The 17267-nt window shown below is 42.2% G+C and overlaps 1 protein-coding gene across 1 annotated transcript; it reads left to right on the top strand.

Annotated features, from left to right (window-relative positions):
- The first annotated feature begins 507 nt into the window (after nt 1-507).
- Nucleotides 508-12465, top strand: LOC124115914. Its single transcript, XM_046477077.2, has 3 exons — nt 508-731; nt 3351-10533; nt 11382-12465. Exons 2-3 carry the CDS (start codon nt 3414-3416, stop codon nt 11501-11503), a joined length of 7242 nt encoding a protein of 2413 aa, XP_046333033.2. The 5' UTR covers nt 508-731; nt 3351-3413; the 3' UTR covers nt 11504-12465.
- Nucleotides 12466-17267: the final 4802 nt, after the last annotated feature.

Raw genomic sequence — 17267 nt, 5'->3', positions numbered from 1 at the left:
CGCAATTGTTTTATATCTTATTATACATATATTTATAAATGTTCTGATACTTATGCAATCTATATCAACTCCAAAAGAGAAAATTCAATATGTCTTTGATATCATGGGAATTCCGATCAAAACATGCAGTACATGAGCATCCCATAACTACATCGCTCAACAGCATTCACATTGTAGCATGTTCGTCCGTCTTAGCATACATTATTGTTTTTCTTTTTATTAAGGATCTACTTCAGATGAAAAAGGCCATGAAGTCCCGTTATCAAAACGTTCATTAATTAATAAATTCAATCTATCGGTGGATACCGTCCATTTCCACATTAGGTGTATATATGCAGATATATAGAGCGGGTAATATAAAACAGTGTCATAGGCGTATACTATGTTGATAAACCATTAATGATTTTACAGGCTATGTATGATGCATCGATCGCGAACACTAACATAGATCGACATCAGGATTCTACAAATGAAATCACCGTATCGCCAGTAAAGAAAATATGTGTCTGATTGTGATACTGTTACGCATCTAAATGAATCGTCATAAAATATAACCAGCACGGGACCTCTTGCACAAAGGGGAGATAATCATGGTTAGCCCATGCATTTTAAACATGGCGCGGGATGAAACCATTTTACAGATGAGATTGACGAGATCGAAGGATACGTCAAGCCTGTTTGACAAGACAATAAACAACAGTTGGATTAATTAGCCATCGATTTTGTAACAGGTACTGATATGTTTCAAGTTCATCGCATATCAATACTGCGTTTTAGTATACGGAGAAACTGATAATAGGTTTGCGTGTTGACCGAAAAAAAAAAAAAGTTCACGTGTGACTTCTACAGTTCTATGGTCCAGCAGCAAACCGGAAGTGTCAGAAGCTGTTACGAAATCAATATGCTGTCACAACATATGCATGTTACGAGTGTGTGGTGTGTGGAACAGCACTTGTTTCACCCAATTTAGTTTCCTGTCAGTTATGATCAGCTGATTTATTATATGATAGCATTACGTATGTGATGTGTATGCCACATAGGCCATAACGTGTTTGTGTGATGCTGTCAAAAATAAGAAACATGCATTTTGGAATTGTCGTCTGCCATATATATAGGTGGGCACTGAGACATAATGATGAAAATGTCAATCAGGGTTATGGTTAAAATGACCATACACGGAATTACATGGAAAAATATCCTGTCAATACATTGAACCCAGTGGTGATCCAGGGTAAAATAGGTCCCTGCAATCTGTGTTGGTCGTAAGAGGCAGCAAAATGAATTGATTGGTCAGGCTTGTTGACTTATTTGGTAGCATGTTATTGTACATCTTCCCGAGGCAAGGGAGTTAACTGACTTTAAAAGTCCAGTTTCCACCCTTGCCGAACTAGGCTGGACATTATGGAGCTTTATAATTTGGCTGGACTAATGAGTCCATGCATAGTCCAATCAGAATCGATATCCGGTTCATTAACCACATGGCAACTGCCGTGTCAAATTTGTTTTACTGCAGAATTTGCTAAACATGTGTACCTTCAATTGAGCGTTGACGGATATTTTACAAATCTTTTCATGTTTTCAGTCAAGGTGCTCAAGTGATATGATGCACTCCGCGAGGTAAAACCTGTTAAAATAAAGACCTTTGTTATCGATGAGATCGTCATAACTGGGCGCCTCCGTTTTGTTTGAACAAATTCAAGCAATATGAGAGGAGGAATCTGATTGGTCAGTAGGGGGAACATAGAAGGCACATAACTCGTAAGAGCCTCTGGTGGTGCTCCGATCGAGCCCAGAAATTCCAGTCTAGTCCGGCAAGGGTAGAAACTGGACTTTTAAAGTCAGTTTAGTCCCTTGCATCAGGAGGATGGTCATTGTAGTGAGTGAGTTTGGTGAGCCGCTTTTAACAGTATTCCAGTCATATCACGGCGTGTCAGCTTAATGTGGGAGGAAAGCCCGAAGTGATGCAGGTCACAGATGTTTACCACTTCGGGGAAACCCACGAGCACAGGTATGGTGCAGACAAACCTAGAAACATAATCTTGGCGAACCAGGATTCGAACCCACAATCCTAGGTTTCTGGCGTGCCCAACATGCCCAAGGGATGCAGCTCTGCACAGTGCATCGCGGCGCCTTAGACGGCTGGGCCACCCGTGCCCCTGGTCATTGTACCCCAATGGCGTGGATCATTGTTCACAATATGAATCACAGGATTGTCTGGTCCAAACTTGGTTATTGACAGGCTGCTGTCGTACAGCTGAAATATTGCTGAGTGCAGCATTAAACATGTTAAACAACAGATTTTCAGTATTTTCAATGAATTGTTGCATGCCCAACTAAAACCTTCCAATCAGTGATGTGACAGTGTCAATGCAATGTATATTTGTTTTGTTATATACCTCCATGTACTTTGAATACCAAATGTTGCTGGTTTATACAGTTCATAGGGTAATGTATTGGCATAGCCAAGCTAGTATCACCTCTCTTTGAAGAAGATGAATTGATGCCCGCATAACTGCTGAAACTTTTGCTTTTCTAATCGTATGTCTTTCTAAATCATTGTCGGTATGCATTTGGAAATAAGATTATGTAATAAATACTAATATTGTAGGTCATACAATGCAGAGTTGATTTTACTATAATGTTCAATTTAATTCTTTTTTTTTATGCCTGTGGCATTCATTGCAGTATATTTTAGGAAGAAATCATGATGGAGCCGTAAGATAGTATATGAGAGACAACAGAGTGCTTGCAAGTTTGTGTTCTTTATCTCTGTGAAATTATATTTTTTACATTATGAGTGGTTTTTAAACATTGGACTCAACTCATGCTGTTTCACTGTTATCTTTGCAGACACCAAAGAATTCATATTTGAGTTTTATCATGGTACAATGATGATAATCAAACTGTTTCCACTGTGGAGCTATATTTACCTGTAGATTAGACAATGCTAAATATAACATTTGAAACCTCACACTGCAAGTTCAAGTCCAAATTCAATAGAGCACCATCAAATCTATAGTATTGAAACTACAGCATGTTTACCTTCCAAATCACTTAAGCTGCACACAGTTCATAGTATCATTTCAAAACATCAAATTCCTCTAAACTGTTATGGGGGCGGTTGGGTAGCCTAGTGGTTAAAGCGTTTGCTTGTCACGTCGAAGACCTGGGTTCGATTCCCGAGTACAATGTGTGAAGCCCATTTCTGGTGTCCCCCGCCGTGATATTGCTGGAATATTGCTAAAAGCGGCGTAAAACCATACTCACTCACTCACTCTAAACTGTTATGACATCCTTTGGCTATTGGTTATTTAGTAACCATAGTAACAGGCCTATTTTTATTTTTTCAGACACTCTTATGATGTTCCTACGAGAATGAAACTGTGCCACATCCAGACGGATTGCCCGACAAGATGTCCGCAGGCGCAGCTAGAGAAGCGAGCATAGTTAGCTATGTTGACAACCAGTCCTACACACAGATGGCTAGCCATCACTCTGGGGCTTCCATCTCATTGGGGTCAACCAATGGTGGACACCCTTTGAAGAATGACATGGTCATATCAATGATTGGTGATAATGTCGGCGTCTGCCAGAACCCAGAAACAGAATTTCACACATTACGACTGGATGAAAATGGAGTTTTGAACTTTGATGCCAACTCGTGCCAGATAGTCCAACATGGCTGTCCCCCTGAAAAGCAGGTCCCTAATGGTATGAGCAATATTTGTAACGGCAGTTCCGAGAGTGTTGCTGTCTCACTTAGAAGAGGCCAAGTTTGTGCAGAAAGATCTGAGAACATGGCTAGTGACACTGATTTTCTGTCGTCTGGAAGCAATTGTTGTGAGGATAGAATTTCAGAAAAATATGACCATGGTCCAACGTCAAACACAGCAGGTGATGTGAGTGGGAAGAACAGGAACGGACATTTTAAAGTATGCAGTCAGAGTCAACAGAACGCTGTCAAGGAAAAAGGGATGCTGGTCAGCCATACGACTCCAACCATTGCGCTGGTGCCAGATAGGGATAGTAGCAATACGTTCATGTTAAAGATAAATAATGGTCCCATCGTTGTACGTTCAAGACAAAAACAAAAGCGTCGTGAGTATTCTCTGTACAATGTTCCAATGCCTGGGACGTTTATATCAACTGTATCTCAGACCTCGAAACCACCACAGACAAAAGTAGACTGTGTAAAATCTACCTCAGTGAACCCTACAGCTAGCAGTCGACATCCATATAATGTCCAAGGAAAAGCAGGAAGTGAAGTTGGCACTAGTTGCCTGAACACATTCCAAAACAATGAACTAGCACAAACAAATACTCAGTGTGGAAGAAGGATTACACTTCCAAAAAGCAGACTCTCTGTACCGTCGTCTGGTAATGGAGGTGGTAATGATACTACAGACAACAGTGATTCCCAGTGTCCAGTGTTCGTGAATTATGACTTAACACAAAAACATGGAGATTGTCAGACTAGAACCTTCTTGTCTGTGTCTCATCACCAGCAGCCAGTGAGGGAACATGAAGCTGATGGAGTGATCCTAACAGCACCAGCTGAACCCATACCTTGTGGTGACCACACTGGAAAGGGTAGGCTGCCTCAGATAGACGTTGCTCCGAGAGTTGAGACAAAGGAAGTACCATTGCAGGAAGAGGTGCTCAAGCCTTACTGTGACTGTCAGATGTCTACATTCACTGAGGACATGGCTAAAGCATGTACTATTTCTTATCAAGGATTACCAGTGAGGCTTCCTCATGTTAGCTCAGTGATAATAAGAGAACACCAACTGGCCTCATTTGCAAGAAATGGTAAACTTTACGTCAGTGTTTCTGAATTGAAATCTAAAAATATGATACACAACTTCACAAGGTTCTCATCTCTGTTGCGAAGTCAGTCACGTCTGCTTCCCTTAGCTAAAACAGAAGTGGAATTCCTCAAGCAGAGAGGAAGAGTGAAAGACTCCAAGAATGCACGGTTAGTGTCACTAGATCACTTAAGGTGGATATACCGAACTCAAGCTGCCCAGCAGCAAGATGCATTCAACACTGCAGTCTCTCAGTGTCCTTGGTACAGCTTAGCTCTCGGACATTCATGTCCCAAGGTGTCCAAGTTGAACCAGACTCAAGATTACGTCTGCCCCCTGTGTTTACAAGTGGAACAGAGACCAATTGAAGCAACAACTCAGAGGTATGAATGTGCTTTATGCTTTCAAGCAAACGGGTCACCAAGTGTACCGCAACCCCAGATACCCAAGGTCAGCAATTATGTGAACAAGACAAAGAACATGGAGCAGACGTCATTCATGGTCAGAGAAGATGGGAAAATGCAGAATGTGAAAGTGGGACATATGAAGGTTGCTGAGAAAAATGTGGCAGCCTTCCGTAAAGGTGACGTGTCATATGTTAATTGTCGGCACCTTTTGGTACATCTCTACCAGTTTCCATGGGAGAATTTTGTAAGCCTTGTCAAAAGTCTGGATCTGTGCTTCATGGAGGCTCCATTGCCGGTGTGTCACTTCTTCCAGAGACGGGCGTACCCTCCGGAACTTGTAAACGGCCAGGTTTGGTGTTCGGTGCAGAACTTGAGATGTATTGCTTGTTTTTCAGTGGGCCAGATGAACAACACACAGTATCTGGAGAAGAACAAGGTACTTGCGCTGATTGCCCAGGGAAAATATGTGGAGGAGTTTCTGAGTGATGACAGGGGTGGTGAGACCGAAAAGATTTTGACAGAACCTAACAGGGCACTTCCTTCATGTGAATACCAGGTACACAACAGTCAAGTCAGGACAACCAATTCAAGTGCAACTCAAGTTAGGGAAACGCCACCAGACCAGATGGTTGTCAAAATTGATGCAACGACGGGTCAAATACTAGTTTGTAGAGGCAGAGTGAAAAGTGATGGGAACCTCAATCTATGTCAGACTGTGGCTCAAAGTAGGACCAGAACAGATGACCAGACGGGTTTGAACTTTGATGCAAATGGTGGTCAGATGGTAGTTGGCGGAGGTGGTGTTATTAATAGTGGAAACCCAAGTCAGGCTCAAACTTTGGTTCAAAGTAGGACCAGAACAGATGAGCAGACGGGTTTGAACTTTGATGCAAATGGTGGTCAGAGGGTAGTTGGCGGAGGTGGTGTTATAAATAGTGGAAACCCAAGTCAGGCTCAAACTTTGGTTCAAAGTAGGACCAGAACAGATGAGCAGATGGGTTTGAACTTTGATGCAAATGGTGGTCAGAGGGTAGTTGGCGGAGGTGGTGTTATAAATAGTGGAAACCTAAGTCAGGCTCAAACTTTGGTTCAAAGGAGAACTGAACAGATGGGTGTGAACTTGGATGCTTCTAGTCAGATAGTGGTTGGTGGAGATACAACCACTTATGCAAGACCCTCTAATTCTGAACTTGGTATTCAAAGCCGTTCATTACTGACACGGAGAAACTCGGGAGAAAGGGGACCAGCAGTGCTGGCCAAGACAGTTTTCTGTTGTGAGATGTCACAGATTCCTGGCGGTAATTATTTTGCAAAGGAGAACATAAATTTCACAGATTATGAAAGTGAAAGTGGACTTGTGTTTAGAGTCATGAAACAACCAACTGTTGCACAGAATAGGGTTGATATCCTTAGTATTGCTGCTGAGGAGATCAGAGAGGTGGCGTATACGAGTCCGTATACCACTGATTTGGACAAAACTGGGCAAAGTGATCCAATTGGTTCATCTTGTAACCAGAGTTTCCAGGCTTCTTCCTTTGAGCAATGTTCTAACTTACAACAACTCATGTCTGAACAAAAAACTCAGCCTCAAGCTGTGCCAGGACTTGATGTGACAACAAATGTAACGACTGTGTGCAAGGACGTGAGGACTGTAGAACCAACACTTGTCTCTACTGCTGATATGCACGATAACAATCGTGTCTCAGATGGACAGGAAAATCTTCTCTCCATGCCTGTCGACTTCTTCCAGGACTCTTTGGGATCACCAAAGAGAAAACATTTCTTGTCACCAAGCAAGATGGGTCATGTGACCAAACCTGGTGGTGAGGTGATCATGGTCCAGAGTGAGAGTGGGGAACGTTATGAATGTACTGCATTGTGTCTGATTGATGAGCTGAAGGACTGTATGTTGGTGGTATCGCCTGTCAAGGAAAAGAAAGAGAACCAGAACGTAACTCCGCCATGTGGAGTTAATCTGATGGACTCCCTGAAAACCATCAGCCCTTATTCAGCATGTTCTGAAAAGAGTGTTGACTCTGGTATATCGGAAGGGAGATCTGAATTGTGTCCTCCTGTAGAAAGAGGCTCACCAATCTCTTTAAATCAGAGCCAAAAAGGTTTAACTGTTTCTCAAGTGGATAGTTTAACTAATGCTGAACAGTCAGGAAGTGGAAACCATTCTCAAGCTTGCTCTGTTGAGAGTGCTAAAAACATAGAATCCACGACAGAGCAGACGGTTGGAGTGACACCATTGGTTGATGAAGCCGACAGAACAGAGCAGACGTCTGGAGTGACACCATTGGTTGATGAAGCTGACAACACAGAGCCGACGTCTGGAGTGACACCATTAGATGATGAAGCCGACAGAACAGAGCAGACGTCTGGAGTGACACCATTAGTTGATGAAGCCAAGACGTCTGGAGTAACACCATTAGTTGATGAAGCTGACAACACAGAGCAGACGTCTGGAGTGACACCATTAGGTGATGAAGCCGACAGAACAGAGCAGACGTCTGGAGTGACACCATTAGATGATGAAGCCGAGACGTCTGGAGTGACACCATTAGATGATGAAGGCGACAGAACAGAGCAGACTTCTGGAGTGACACCATTAGATGATGAAGGCGACAGAACAGAGCAGACTTCTGGAGTGACACCATTAGATGATGAAGCCGACAGAACAGAGCAGACGTCTGGAGTGACACCATTAGATGATGAAGCCAAGACGTCTGGAGTGACACCATTAGATGATGAAGGCGACAGAACAGAGCAGACGTCTGGAGTAACACCATTAGATGATGAAGCCGACAGAACAGAGCAGACGTCTGGAATGACACCATTAGATGATGAAGCCGAGACGTCTGGAGTGACACCATTAGATGATGAAGGCGACAGAACAGAGCAGATGTCTGGAGTGACACCATTAGATGATGAAACCGAGATGTCTGGAGTGACACCATTAGTTGATGAAGCTGACAACACAGAGCAGACGTCTGGAGTGACACCATTAGATGATGAAGCCGACAGAACAGAGCAGACGTCTGGAGTGACACCATTAGATGATGAAGCCGAGACGTCTGGAGTGACACCATTAGATGATGAAGGCGACAGAACAGAGCAGACGTCTGGAATGACACCATTAGTTGATGAAGGCGACAAAACAGAGCAGACGTCTGGAATGACACCATTAGATGATGAAGCCGACAGAACAGATACTTCTGGAGTTGGATTAGAGCAGGTTATATGCTTTAATATGTCTCAGTCCAGTGAAACAAATGAAGCAGAACCATCTAATACATCCCTTACAAAATCACTTGACACTCCATTTTCTTCACCAACAAGGCTGTCAATAACCTCTCCAAGTGTGATAAGTCCAGTTATCACCAATATCTACAAGAAACTTGTAACTCATGGTCATTTGGACAAGTCAAACTCCCCCAGTTCCTTGTCAGTGCTGGCCAGCGTTGCTGAAGCTATTGATGACGATGTTGGTGGTGAGGAAGATGGAACTGAAGGTGATAGCTGCAAGGTTCGACCAGTGACTGGTGACAATCAGCCCTGCAATGATTCAGGATCAGTTGTGCCTGGAGATGACTCCAGTACGGATGGAGGATCGAACGTTTCTGAAGAGGCCACTGGTGCTGATACAGAAGAAGATTCTTCACCATTGTTGATGGAAACACAGAGTAACAGTGCTGAAGACGACGCCATTGATTCTGATATGGAAGTAGAGGCTTCACGATTGTTGCAGGCAACACAGAGTAACAGTGACACCTCAGCTGAAGGTGAGGACTCTGGTGGTGATACAGAAGAAGACTCACTATTGTTGCAGGCAACACAGAGTAACAGTGACACCTCAGCTGAAGGTGAGGCCTCTGGTGGTGATACAGAAGACTCACGATTGTTGCAGGCAACACAGATTAACAGTGACACCTCAGCTGAAGGTGAGGCCTCTGGTGGTGATACAGAAGAAGACTCACCATTGTTGCAGGCAACACAGAATACCAGTAACACCCCTGCTGAAGGCGAGGCCATGGGTTCTGACACATTTGAGTCAGTCGGTTCAGGAGGCTCTCAATCATCATCTGATTCACAAGATGATAATGACTCGACCAATGGAGGCTGTAAGCCTACAGTTCTGCAAGACCCTGGAGAATATAACCACCCAGCTATGTGTGTTCAGGGTGATAAATTGGCAAAGCGCCATTCTGAAAAGAGCTCAAACTCTAACTTTCATAACACTTGTGGCCATAGTGAAAGATTGTCTGCTTCTGATACAGATTATTCAAGCTCTAGTGGTCTGCCCCATGGAGGAGAGGACGGGTTACCTGGAACATCTAACAATAGTATTGAGAAGGAGATTGAAATCTTTGCAGAGCTTGACTTGCAGCTGCAAACTTTCATTCAGAATCAAAATGGGAGGAAGTTTTCAGCTGCATCAGAGAAACAACCAAAGCGTTCAGAAGATTTGAATAAATGTGTGGCTCAAAAGGACAATACCAAAATGCAAATGGTAAAAGTTCTTGAAAGAAGTCCTCCTCTGCGTCATCACAAGCCTGGGAAAAGAAATCCTCTGCGTCATCATAAGCCTGGGAAAAGAAATCCTCTGTGCCAAGAGACTGAGGTCAAGGCAGCTGAATCAGCTGGAAGGTCAAACGCAAAAGTAAAGGATGACTTGGAGATAGTGACAAATGAATCTTGCCATCAACATCAAACTTCAGAGAGAATCAAGGAAACTGACCCTGGAATCAGTTTCCTCGTCGAGGATGAGACTAAGGGCACAGATCTGTGCAATGGGGGCAGTGTGGAACCTGATGAAGCTGTAGAGAGGAAAACAAAGAAGAGAAAAAGAAGTCAATCTGTTCACAAAGGGGTTAAAAGAAAGAAAGAAGAGACGGAACATGTGATTAAAGGACTCAGTGCTACATCTAATCATCCAAGCTCTAAGAGTAAGAATATACTGAGAATTGCTGAGACTCCAACGTTTTCAGAAGGTGATGAAAGTCAACAGATAGCTGTGGAGGCAGCAGTATTTTCAGAAAATACTGCAAATGAATTTGTTGCCGCTAAATCTCCGAAGTTTTCAGATGATGAAAAGGATCATACTTCTGCTGAAACTCTGAATTCTTCAGAGTATGCTACAAAGGAAGATATTGAAGGTGAGAGGAGTAGAGAGGCTGGAGAGGAGGGACTGACGGACCATGCTGTGGAGAAGATGAAGCGTGTCCTGGAGATGGTCCAGGTGGACGAACTGGTGGTCGCTCCTGACAGACTCAGGTTCAACCTGAACCTCCAACCATCTCTCCACAAACATTTCAAGGGTAAGCAGCCTTTGAAAGTCATGTCAGTCCGCTGGCCTGAGACCACTAAATTGGGCTGAAAACAAGTAAATATCTAGCATGTCCAGTGATAGTAGTTCTCATCGACTGGTAGCATTTGAGGGCAATAATTCTGACTACAATTTTACTACAAATTGCAACTGAATATACCTGATAAAATTGACAGAAAATGTAAACATAGTAAGCTTTTTTGTTATGTTCAGGCAGGACTTGTTACAAAATCTTGAAGACTAGTGAAAAAAGGTTTCTTAAAAAGAAAAATATTCTAAAACAGGATAGAAGGCCTTACGACATTTCTTTGTATTGGGGAGCTGTTATTCATCATCTCATGAGATAAGGGGTGCATCAGTAGAGGGTTGGAGTCCAATGTTTGCAACTTTCAGTCACCAAAACATTTACGTCACCTGAATCATGAAAATGTACTAAACAAAAACGTTAGGCATCATGAATACTTTGGGGAATATTGTTATGAAATGTGCTATGTCATCACTACAACAAATATCTCCCAAAATATTCGTGATTCCTTACCTTTTTAAGTTCAGTATTATTATTTGACCAACTGTGACATTTTTATGTGTGTCAAAGTGATGTTTCGTTATTCGATATTTTGAACCTTCTACTAGTTTGTTACTGTTAAAAAAAGTAAACCTCAGATGCCATATGTCACTTTGTGTACTATTATGTCTTATCATATTCTTACGTATGAAATATCAGTCGGCCATGCAAAATGCATAATGGTGATGATTAAATATCAAGGGTTACTGCAGTTTGAATTTAATAATCCTTTATTTTGGGAGAACGAGGTTCAATGTTGTCTTTTCTTAATTTAGGTGAAACGCAGAAGAAGCTGGTTGACAAGTTGAGTCGGTTGGTCAAGATTGGTTACATTCTGCAGCAGAGGAGACAAAAAGCAGATGGAGAAGAGCAGACGTCAACTCCTGTGGAGTCCTAGCTGTTCTGGAGCAATGAGAGTATGATGCACATTGGGAGCAGTACAGATGTGCATTACATTAGAAGAGACTTCAACTGAATGTTTGATTTCAAATCTGGAACTGTAAGCCATTGGAAGCATGTTGCGGTGTTGATGTCATCTGAAACAATCTCGCCCTTCAGACCATTCCTGTAACATCAGTGATGTACCTTTGGCTAGTGTCTGTTCTGTCTTTTATTTCTGTCCTGCCAATGAAACAGGATTGAACTGTGAGCCATTGACAATATGGTTTTCATCATCTGTGATAAATTAAGTGAATTTAGTCCATTCCTCAGAGATGAGCATGGGGCTATCAGACAGTTGCTATGACGATTCCTGGATAAGAGACTGACAAGCACATGGTGCTATCAGACAGTTGCTATGACGATTCCTGGATAAGAGACTGACAAGTGCACTGTGTAACATGATGTTGAACAATGCTCTGAGCATGCTAAGAGTGAAATTGGTCATATTGTTTGACCAATAAAAATTCATCATGAATTTCTAGGACTGCAATGAACAGCAATCCTATTAAGATATTTGTGTGTCTTATTATATATTCTAAGTCATATGAACAGAGCCATAATCTAATCAGCATTGTTATTTTATTGTTTGTAATGCAGTCTTGCGTGTCATGGCTGTAGGTAGTACCCATTATGTTTACAGGTTAATATTTGTTGAATTATACCCAACTGAGCACATATCCTAAGCACATACCCTGAGCACATATTCTAAGGGACTGTCTTGCATTGATACTTAGTTTGACATGTTCTCACTTCTTGTGCCAAATGCTGTAGAATGAAGTATTATTGTGTAGTTGCAAGATCAACAATAGTAGAACGTGTTACCCAAGCACGAGGATTCATTACTCAGGATGTAATGCATGCATGGATATGACCTGCATATGGCCATATGTAACAATCAATAAACCATTTTCACATGTTGCTGCTTTTGTAGTTCCAAGTGATCTTTGTATATGTTAATGCCATGGTACAAAAGAATGATGAACCTTCAGTTTCTCTCATCTTCTCAAGGCAAGGGAGTTAACTGATTGTAAAAGTCCAGTTTCCACCCCTGACAAACTAGGGTGGAATTAAGGAGTTATCTCTTGGCTGGACTACAGAGTCTATGCATAGTCCAATCAAGATTGACATCTGATTCATAAACTGCCATGCAGATTTCGGTCAATTGCAGGATTTGCATCAACAAATATTTTCCAAATCTTTTCATGTTTTTGATCAAGGTGCTCATGTGATTAGATGCACTCCACAAAATAAGACCCATTATTTTATAAAATAGACTTTGATTAGCAATCAGTTCGTCTAGACTGGGTGCCACCATTTTGTTTGAAGCAAATGCAAATGATATGAGAGATGAAATCTGATCTGGTCAATAGGAGGGACATGGAAGGGGCATAACTCATAATAACCACTGGTGGCACTACGATAGAGCCCAGACATTATAGCCTAGTTCCGCAAGGGTTGAAACTGGACTTTTACAGTCCGTTAACTCCCTTGCCTCAGGAAGGTTGGGACCCATCTGGTATGATATATATCACAATATGAGAACCATCTGGAATGATATATATCACAATATAAGACCCGTCTGGTGTGATATATGTCACAATATGAGACCCATCTGGTATGATATATGTCACAATATGAGACCCATCTGGTATGCCTCACAATAAGAGACCCATCTTGTATGATATGTATCACAATATGGGACCTATCTTGTATGATATATATCACAATATGAGACCCATCTTGTATGATATATATCACAATATGGGACCTATCTGGTATGATATATATCACAATATGAGACCTATCTGGTATGATATATATCACAATATGAGACCCATCTGGTGTGATATATGTCACAATATGAGACCCATCTGGTGTGATATATGTCACAATATGAGACCCATCTGCTATGATATATGTCACAATATGAGACCCATCTGGTATATGTCACAATAAGAGACCCATCTTGTATGATATATATCACAATGTGAGACCCATCTGGCGTGATATATGTCACAATATGAGACCCATCTGCTATGTGTCACAATAAGAGACCCATCTTGTATGATATATATCACAATATGGGACCTATCTTGTATGATATATATCACAATATGTGACCCATCTGGTATGATATATGTCACAATATGAGACCCATCTGCTATGTGTCACAATAAGAGACCCATCTTGTATGATATATATCACAATATGGGACCAATCTGGTATGATATATATCACAATATGAGACCCATCTGGTATGATATATATCACAATATTATGATATATGTCACAATATGAGACCCATCTGGTGTGATATGTGTCACAATATGTGACCCATCTGGTATGATATATGTCACAATATGAGACCCATCTGCTATGTGTCACAATAAGAGACCCATCTTGTATGATATATATCACAATATGGGACCAATCTGGTATGATATATATCACAATATGAGACCCATCTGGTATGATATATATCACAATATTATGATATATGTCACAATATGAGACCCATCTGGTGTGATATGTGTCACAATATGAGACCCATCTGGTGTGATATATGTCACAATATGAGACCCATCTGGTGTGATATATGTCACAATATGAGACCCATCTGGTATATGTCACAATAAGAGACCCATCTTGTATGATATATATCAATGTGAGACCCATCTAGTGTGATGGGGGGGAAGAGATTATAGTCATGACAGGCACGTCGGGGTTCTCCGATACAGAATTGAACCCCAACACTTGTTTGTCGTAAGAGGTGACTTTAGAGATCGGGTACCTGTGAAGATCCGGGGTAGAATAGGTCTCCAGCAACCAATGCTTGCCGTAAAAAGCGACTACGCTTGTCATAAGAGGCGACTAACGGGATCAGGTGGTCAGGCCCGCTGACTTGGTTGATGCATGTCACCGTATCCTACTTGCGTAGATCGATGCGCATGATATTAATCACTGGATTGTCTGGTCCAGACTCGATTATTTACAGATCGCCGTCATATAGCTGGAATATTGCTGAGTGCGGCATTAAACAACAAACCAACCAACCAACATTTGATATAAAATATACTCTTCAAAAAAAGAAACTTGACACTGACTTTCAAAATGTAATATAATGCGATTGTTTCAAAATAGGACACAGAAACCATAATTGAAACACTGTTTGAAGATCAATGTACACAATGTTCAAAACATTAATCGTGTCACCTAGACAGACACACGTACACAATACAGTTAATGTCACAGGGGTACAGAAAATGTCAGTATCGGTTGTGCCCACCACGTGCATCAATCACCGCTTGACACAGACGACCCATAGATGCAGTCAAGTTGTCAATAACACGCTGTTGGATGTGCTGCCATTCATGCTGAAGTGCATCAAGAAGCGCCGGAAGTGTTTTGGGCGGTGGATTCCTTCTGCGAACGCGTCGATCCAACTCGTCCCACAGATGCTCAATCGGGGACAAATCTGGTGACCGGGATGGCCAAGGTAATGTCTGGATGTTGTTGTGCTGTAAGAAGTCCTGACAAACACGTGCAATATGCGGTCGAGCGTTGTCCTGCTGGAACTGTCCGCCATGAACGTTGACGTGAGGAAGAACGTAAGGCTGTAGGATCAAGTCTCTGTAACGCACACCTGTCAATGCACCTGCTACATGCACGAGAGGTGTCCTACCACCGTGATGAATTCCGGCCCATACCATGACACTCCCGCCGCCAAATGGGACAACCTGCTGCACACAGTTGGGGGGCGTAACCCCGTTCAACGTTCACCCCGACGTCTGTAGACACGTGCGCGCCCATCAGCACGTGTGAGTAGGAAACGGGACTCGTCAGTAAACAGTACATTTCTCCACATTTCTTGCACGTGCCCATCTAACCCTCTGTTGGCACCAAAGCAGACGGTCCGCCAGATGACGTGGGGTCAATACATGACGTCGAACACGTCTTCGTGCAAAAAGTCCTGCCTCCCTCAGTCTGTTACGTACCGTTTGATCTGATATTAAGCGTACCCCAGGGATCTTTGTGGTTGTAGACGTGGCTGTGGTAGTGCGGTCTCGGAGGTGTCGCAGCCGGATGTATCGATCTTGTGCTTGGGTTGTCACCCTTGGTCTTCCTGACCTTGGTCTGTCGTCAACTCTGTTTGTGTTGTTGTATCGGGTCCACAGTGCGGAGATTGTCTGTCTGGATACGCCAAAGTGCCTGGACACTTCTTGCTGAGTTGCTCCAGCTTGTAATCTTCCAATGGCGTTGTTCCGTTGAGCTGCATTCAGTCTTGACATTCTGTCACCGCCTCTACTGCCGTTATAAGGACTGTATGAACAGCCGTTGATGTGGATTTTTATACCCATTCAGCAGGGGGGCCTGCATGCCTAAATGCAGGATCCTGTGCTGCACGTTTTTTACAGGCGGTTGCGTTTGGATGAAGCTGTAAAATTGATCCCCAAACGCTACGTTTATGTGCTTTGCATGTGTTTTCGCGAATTATAGACACATGATCTTTCTGTTTGACTTATCTGGTTCTCATTTAATATAATTATTTTAGATATTTGGCAAAAAGTGGTTTTACATCTATGTCAAGTTTCTTGTTTTGAAGAGTATGTATGAATACTCAACGATAAAAGTCGGCAAGCCTCGGATTTTTGAACTTTTATCGACACAACGTCGTGTTGATATATTTCACATAAAAAAATCACTCGGTGAGATTTTTCAATTTCCCCTCACAAAAAAACAACAACAGCAAAACACAGCAAGTACACTTCACCCTTCCAGGGTACAGTGACCTTTTCTACCATTTATGTAGGTGCATACATTTAAGTTTTGTTACATCGTTGGGAATTGTAAGTGAATGTTTTGAGCGAGCAGTATTTTTTATACACTGAAAACATAATTCATCTAAGCACTTATTTTAAGGCGTTATAAGAAGTTAAGAAAAATTGTACTGCTAGGCACCTGTCGCCAGATCAACAAATTTGTCTTATCCAGAAGTCCTCTCGCCATGTTCTCCAGCCATTTTACGGAGCGGCCAAATGCCTTTGAAGATTGGTGGTAAGCATTGCACTGCATTCCAGGCAAAGTGTCTTAGAGGCCTGCCGAAGTCGCGCCCGATATTGAGTCTTCATTGTTTTATTAAGGGTCTGTAGTGTTGGAATTGTCATTTCCATTGCACTGATAACCATTTCTGTGTACCCCGATTTTATAGCACTTCGACCCTTTCAACATCAAGAAAACACTCACAGTCTAACCCATATTGCTCTATCAGGAAAATACCAGTGGTTCCTGCGTTTGTATTGAGAATTTGAAGCAAGTGTTGGGTATTAGGATCTATTCCTACCCAGAATACCCCGCGATTCACTGGGTCTGAGAGGAAGGTCTGTCTCCTAGGGTTACTGTATCTTCTTCATCATTTTTTTATTATGTTTTTATTGCGCTTTTTGCATGTGGAAATATATCATTATCACCACGGGATACGCCAAGACTGTGATTCGAAAATATATAGGATGTATGTGGGCAATCGAACCCGGACGAGAGAACGATTTGACTACTAGGCTACTATGTGTAATATAAACGCTTGTACGTGTCAACGTACCCCGACGGCTTGGGACGATTCACCATATCAATCACTGGTTTAATTCAAATAGATGGAATATTGATGTGTGTGGTGTTATACAATAACAAATAACAAACATTCCACAGATTCGAACACATCCCTC

This window comes from Haliotis rufescens, unplaced genomic scaffold, assembly GCF_023055435.1.
Source record: "Haliotis rufescens isolate VD_foot unplaced genomic scaffold, xgHalRufe1.0.p SCAF_27, whole genome shotgun sequence".
Taxonomy (NCBI): domain Eukaryota; kingdom Metazoa; phylum Mollusca; class Gastropoda; order Lepetellida; family Haliotidae; genus Haliotis; species Haliotis rufescens.
This window is presented reverse-complemented; position numbering and strand designations above follow the sequence as displayed.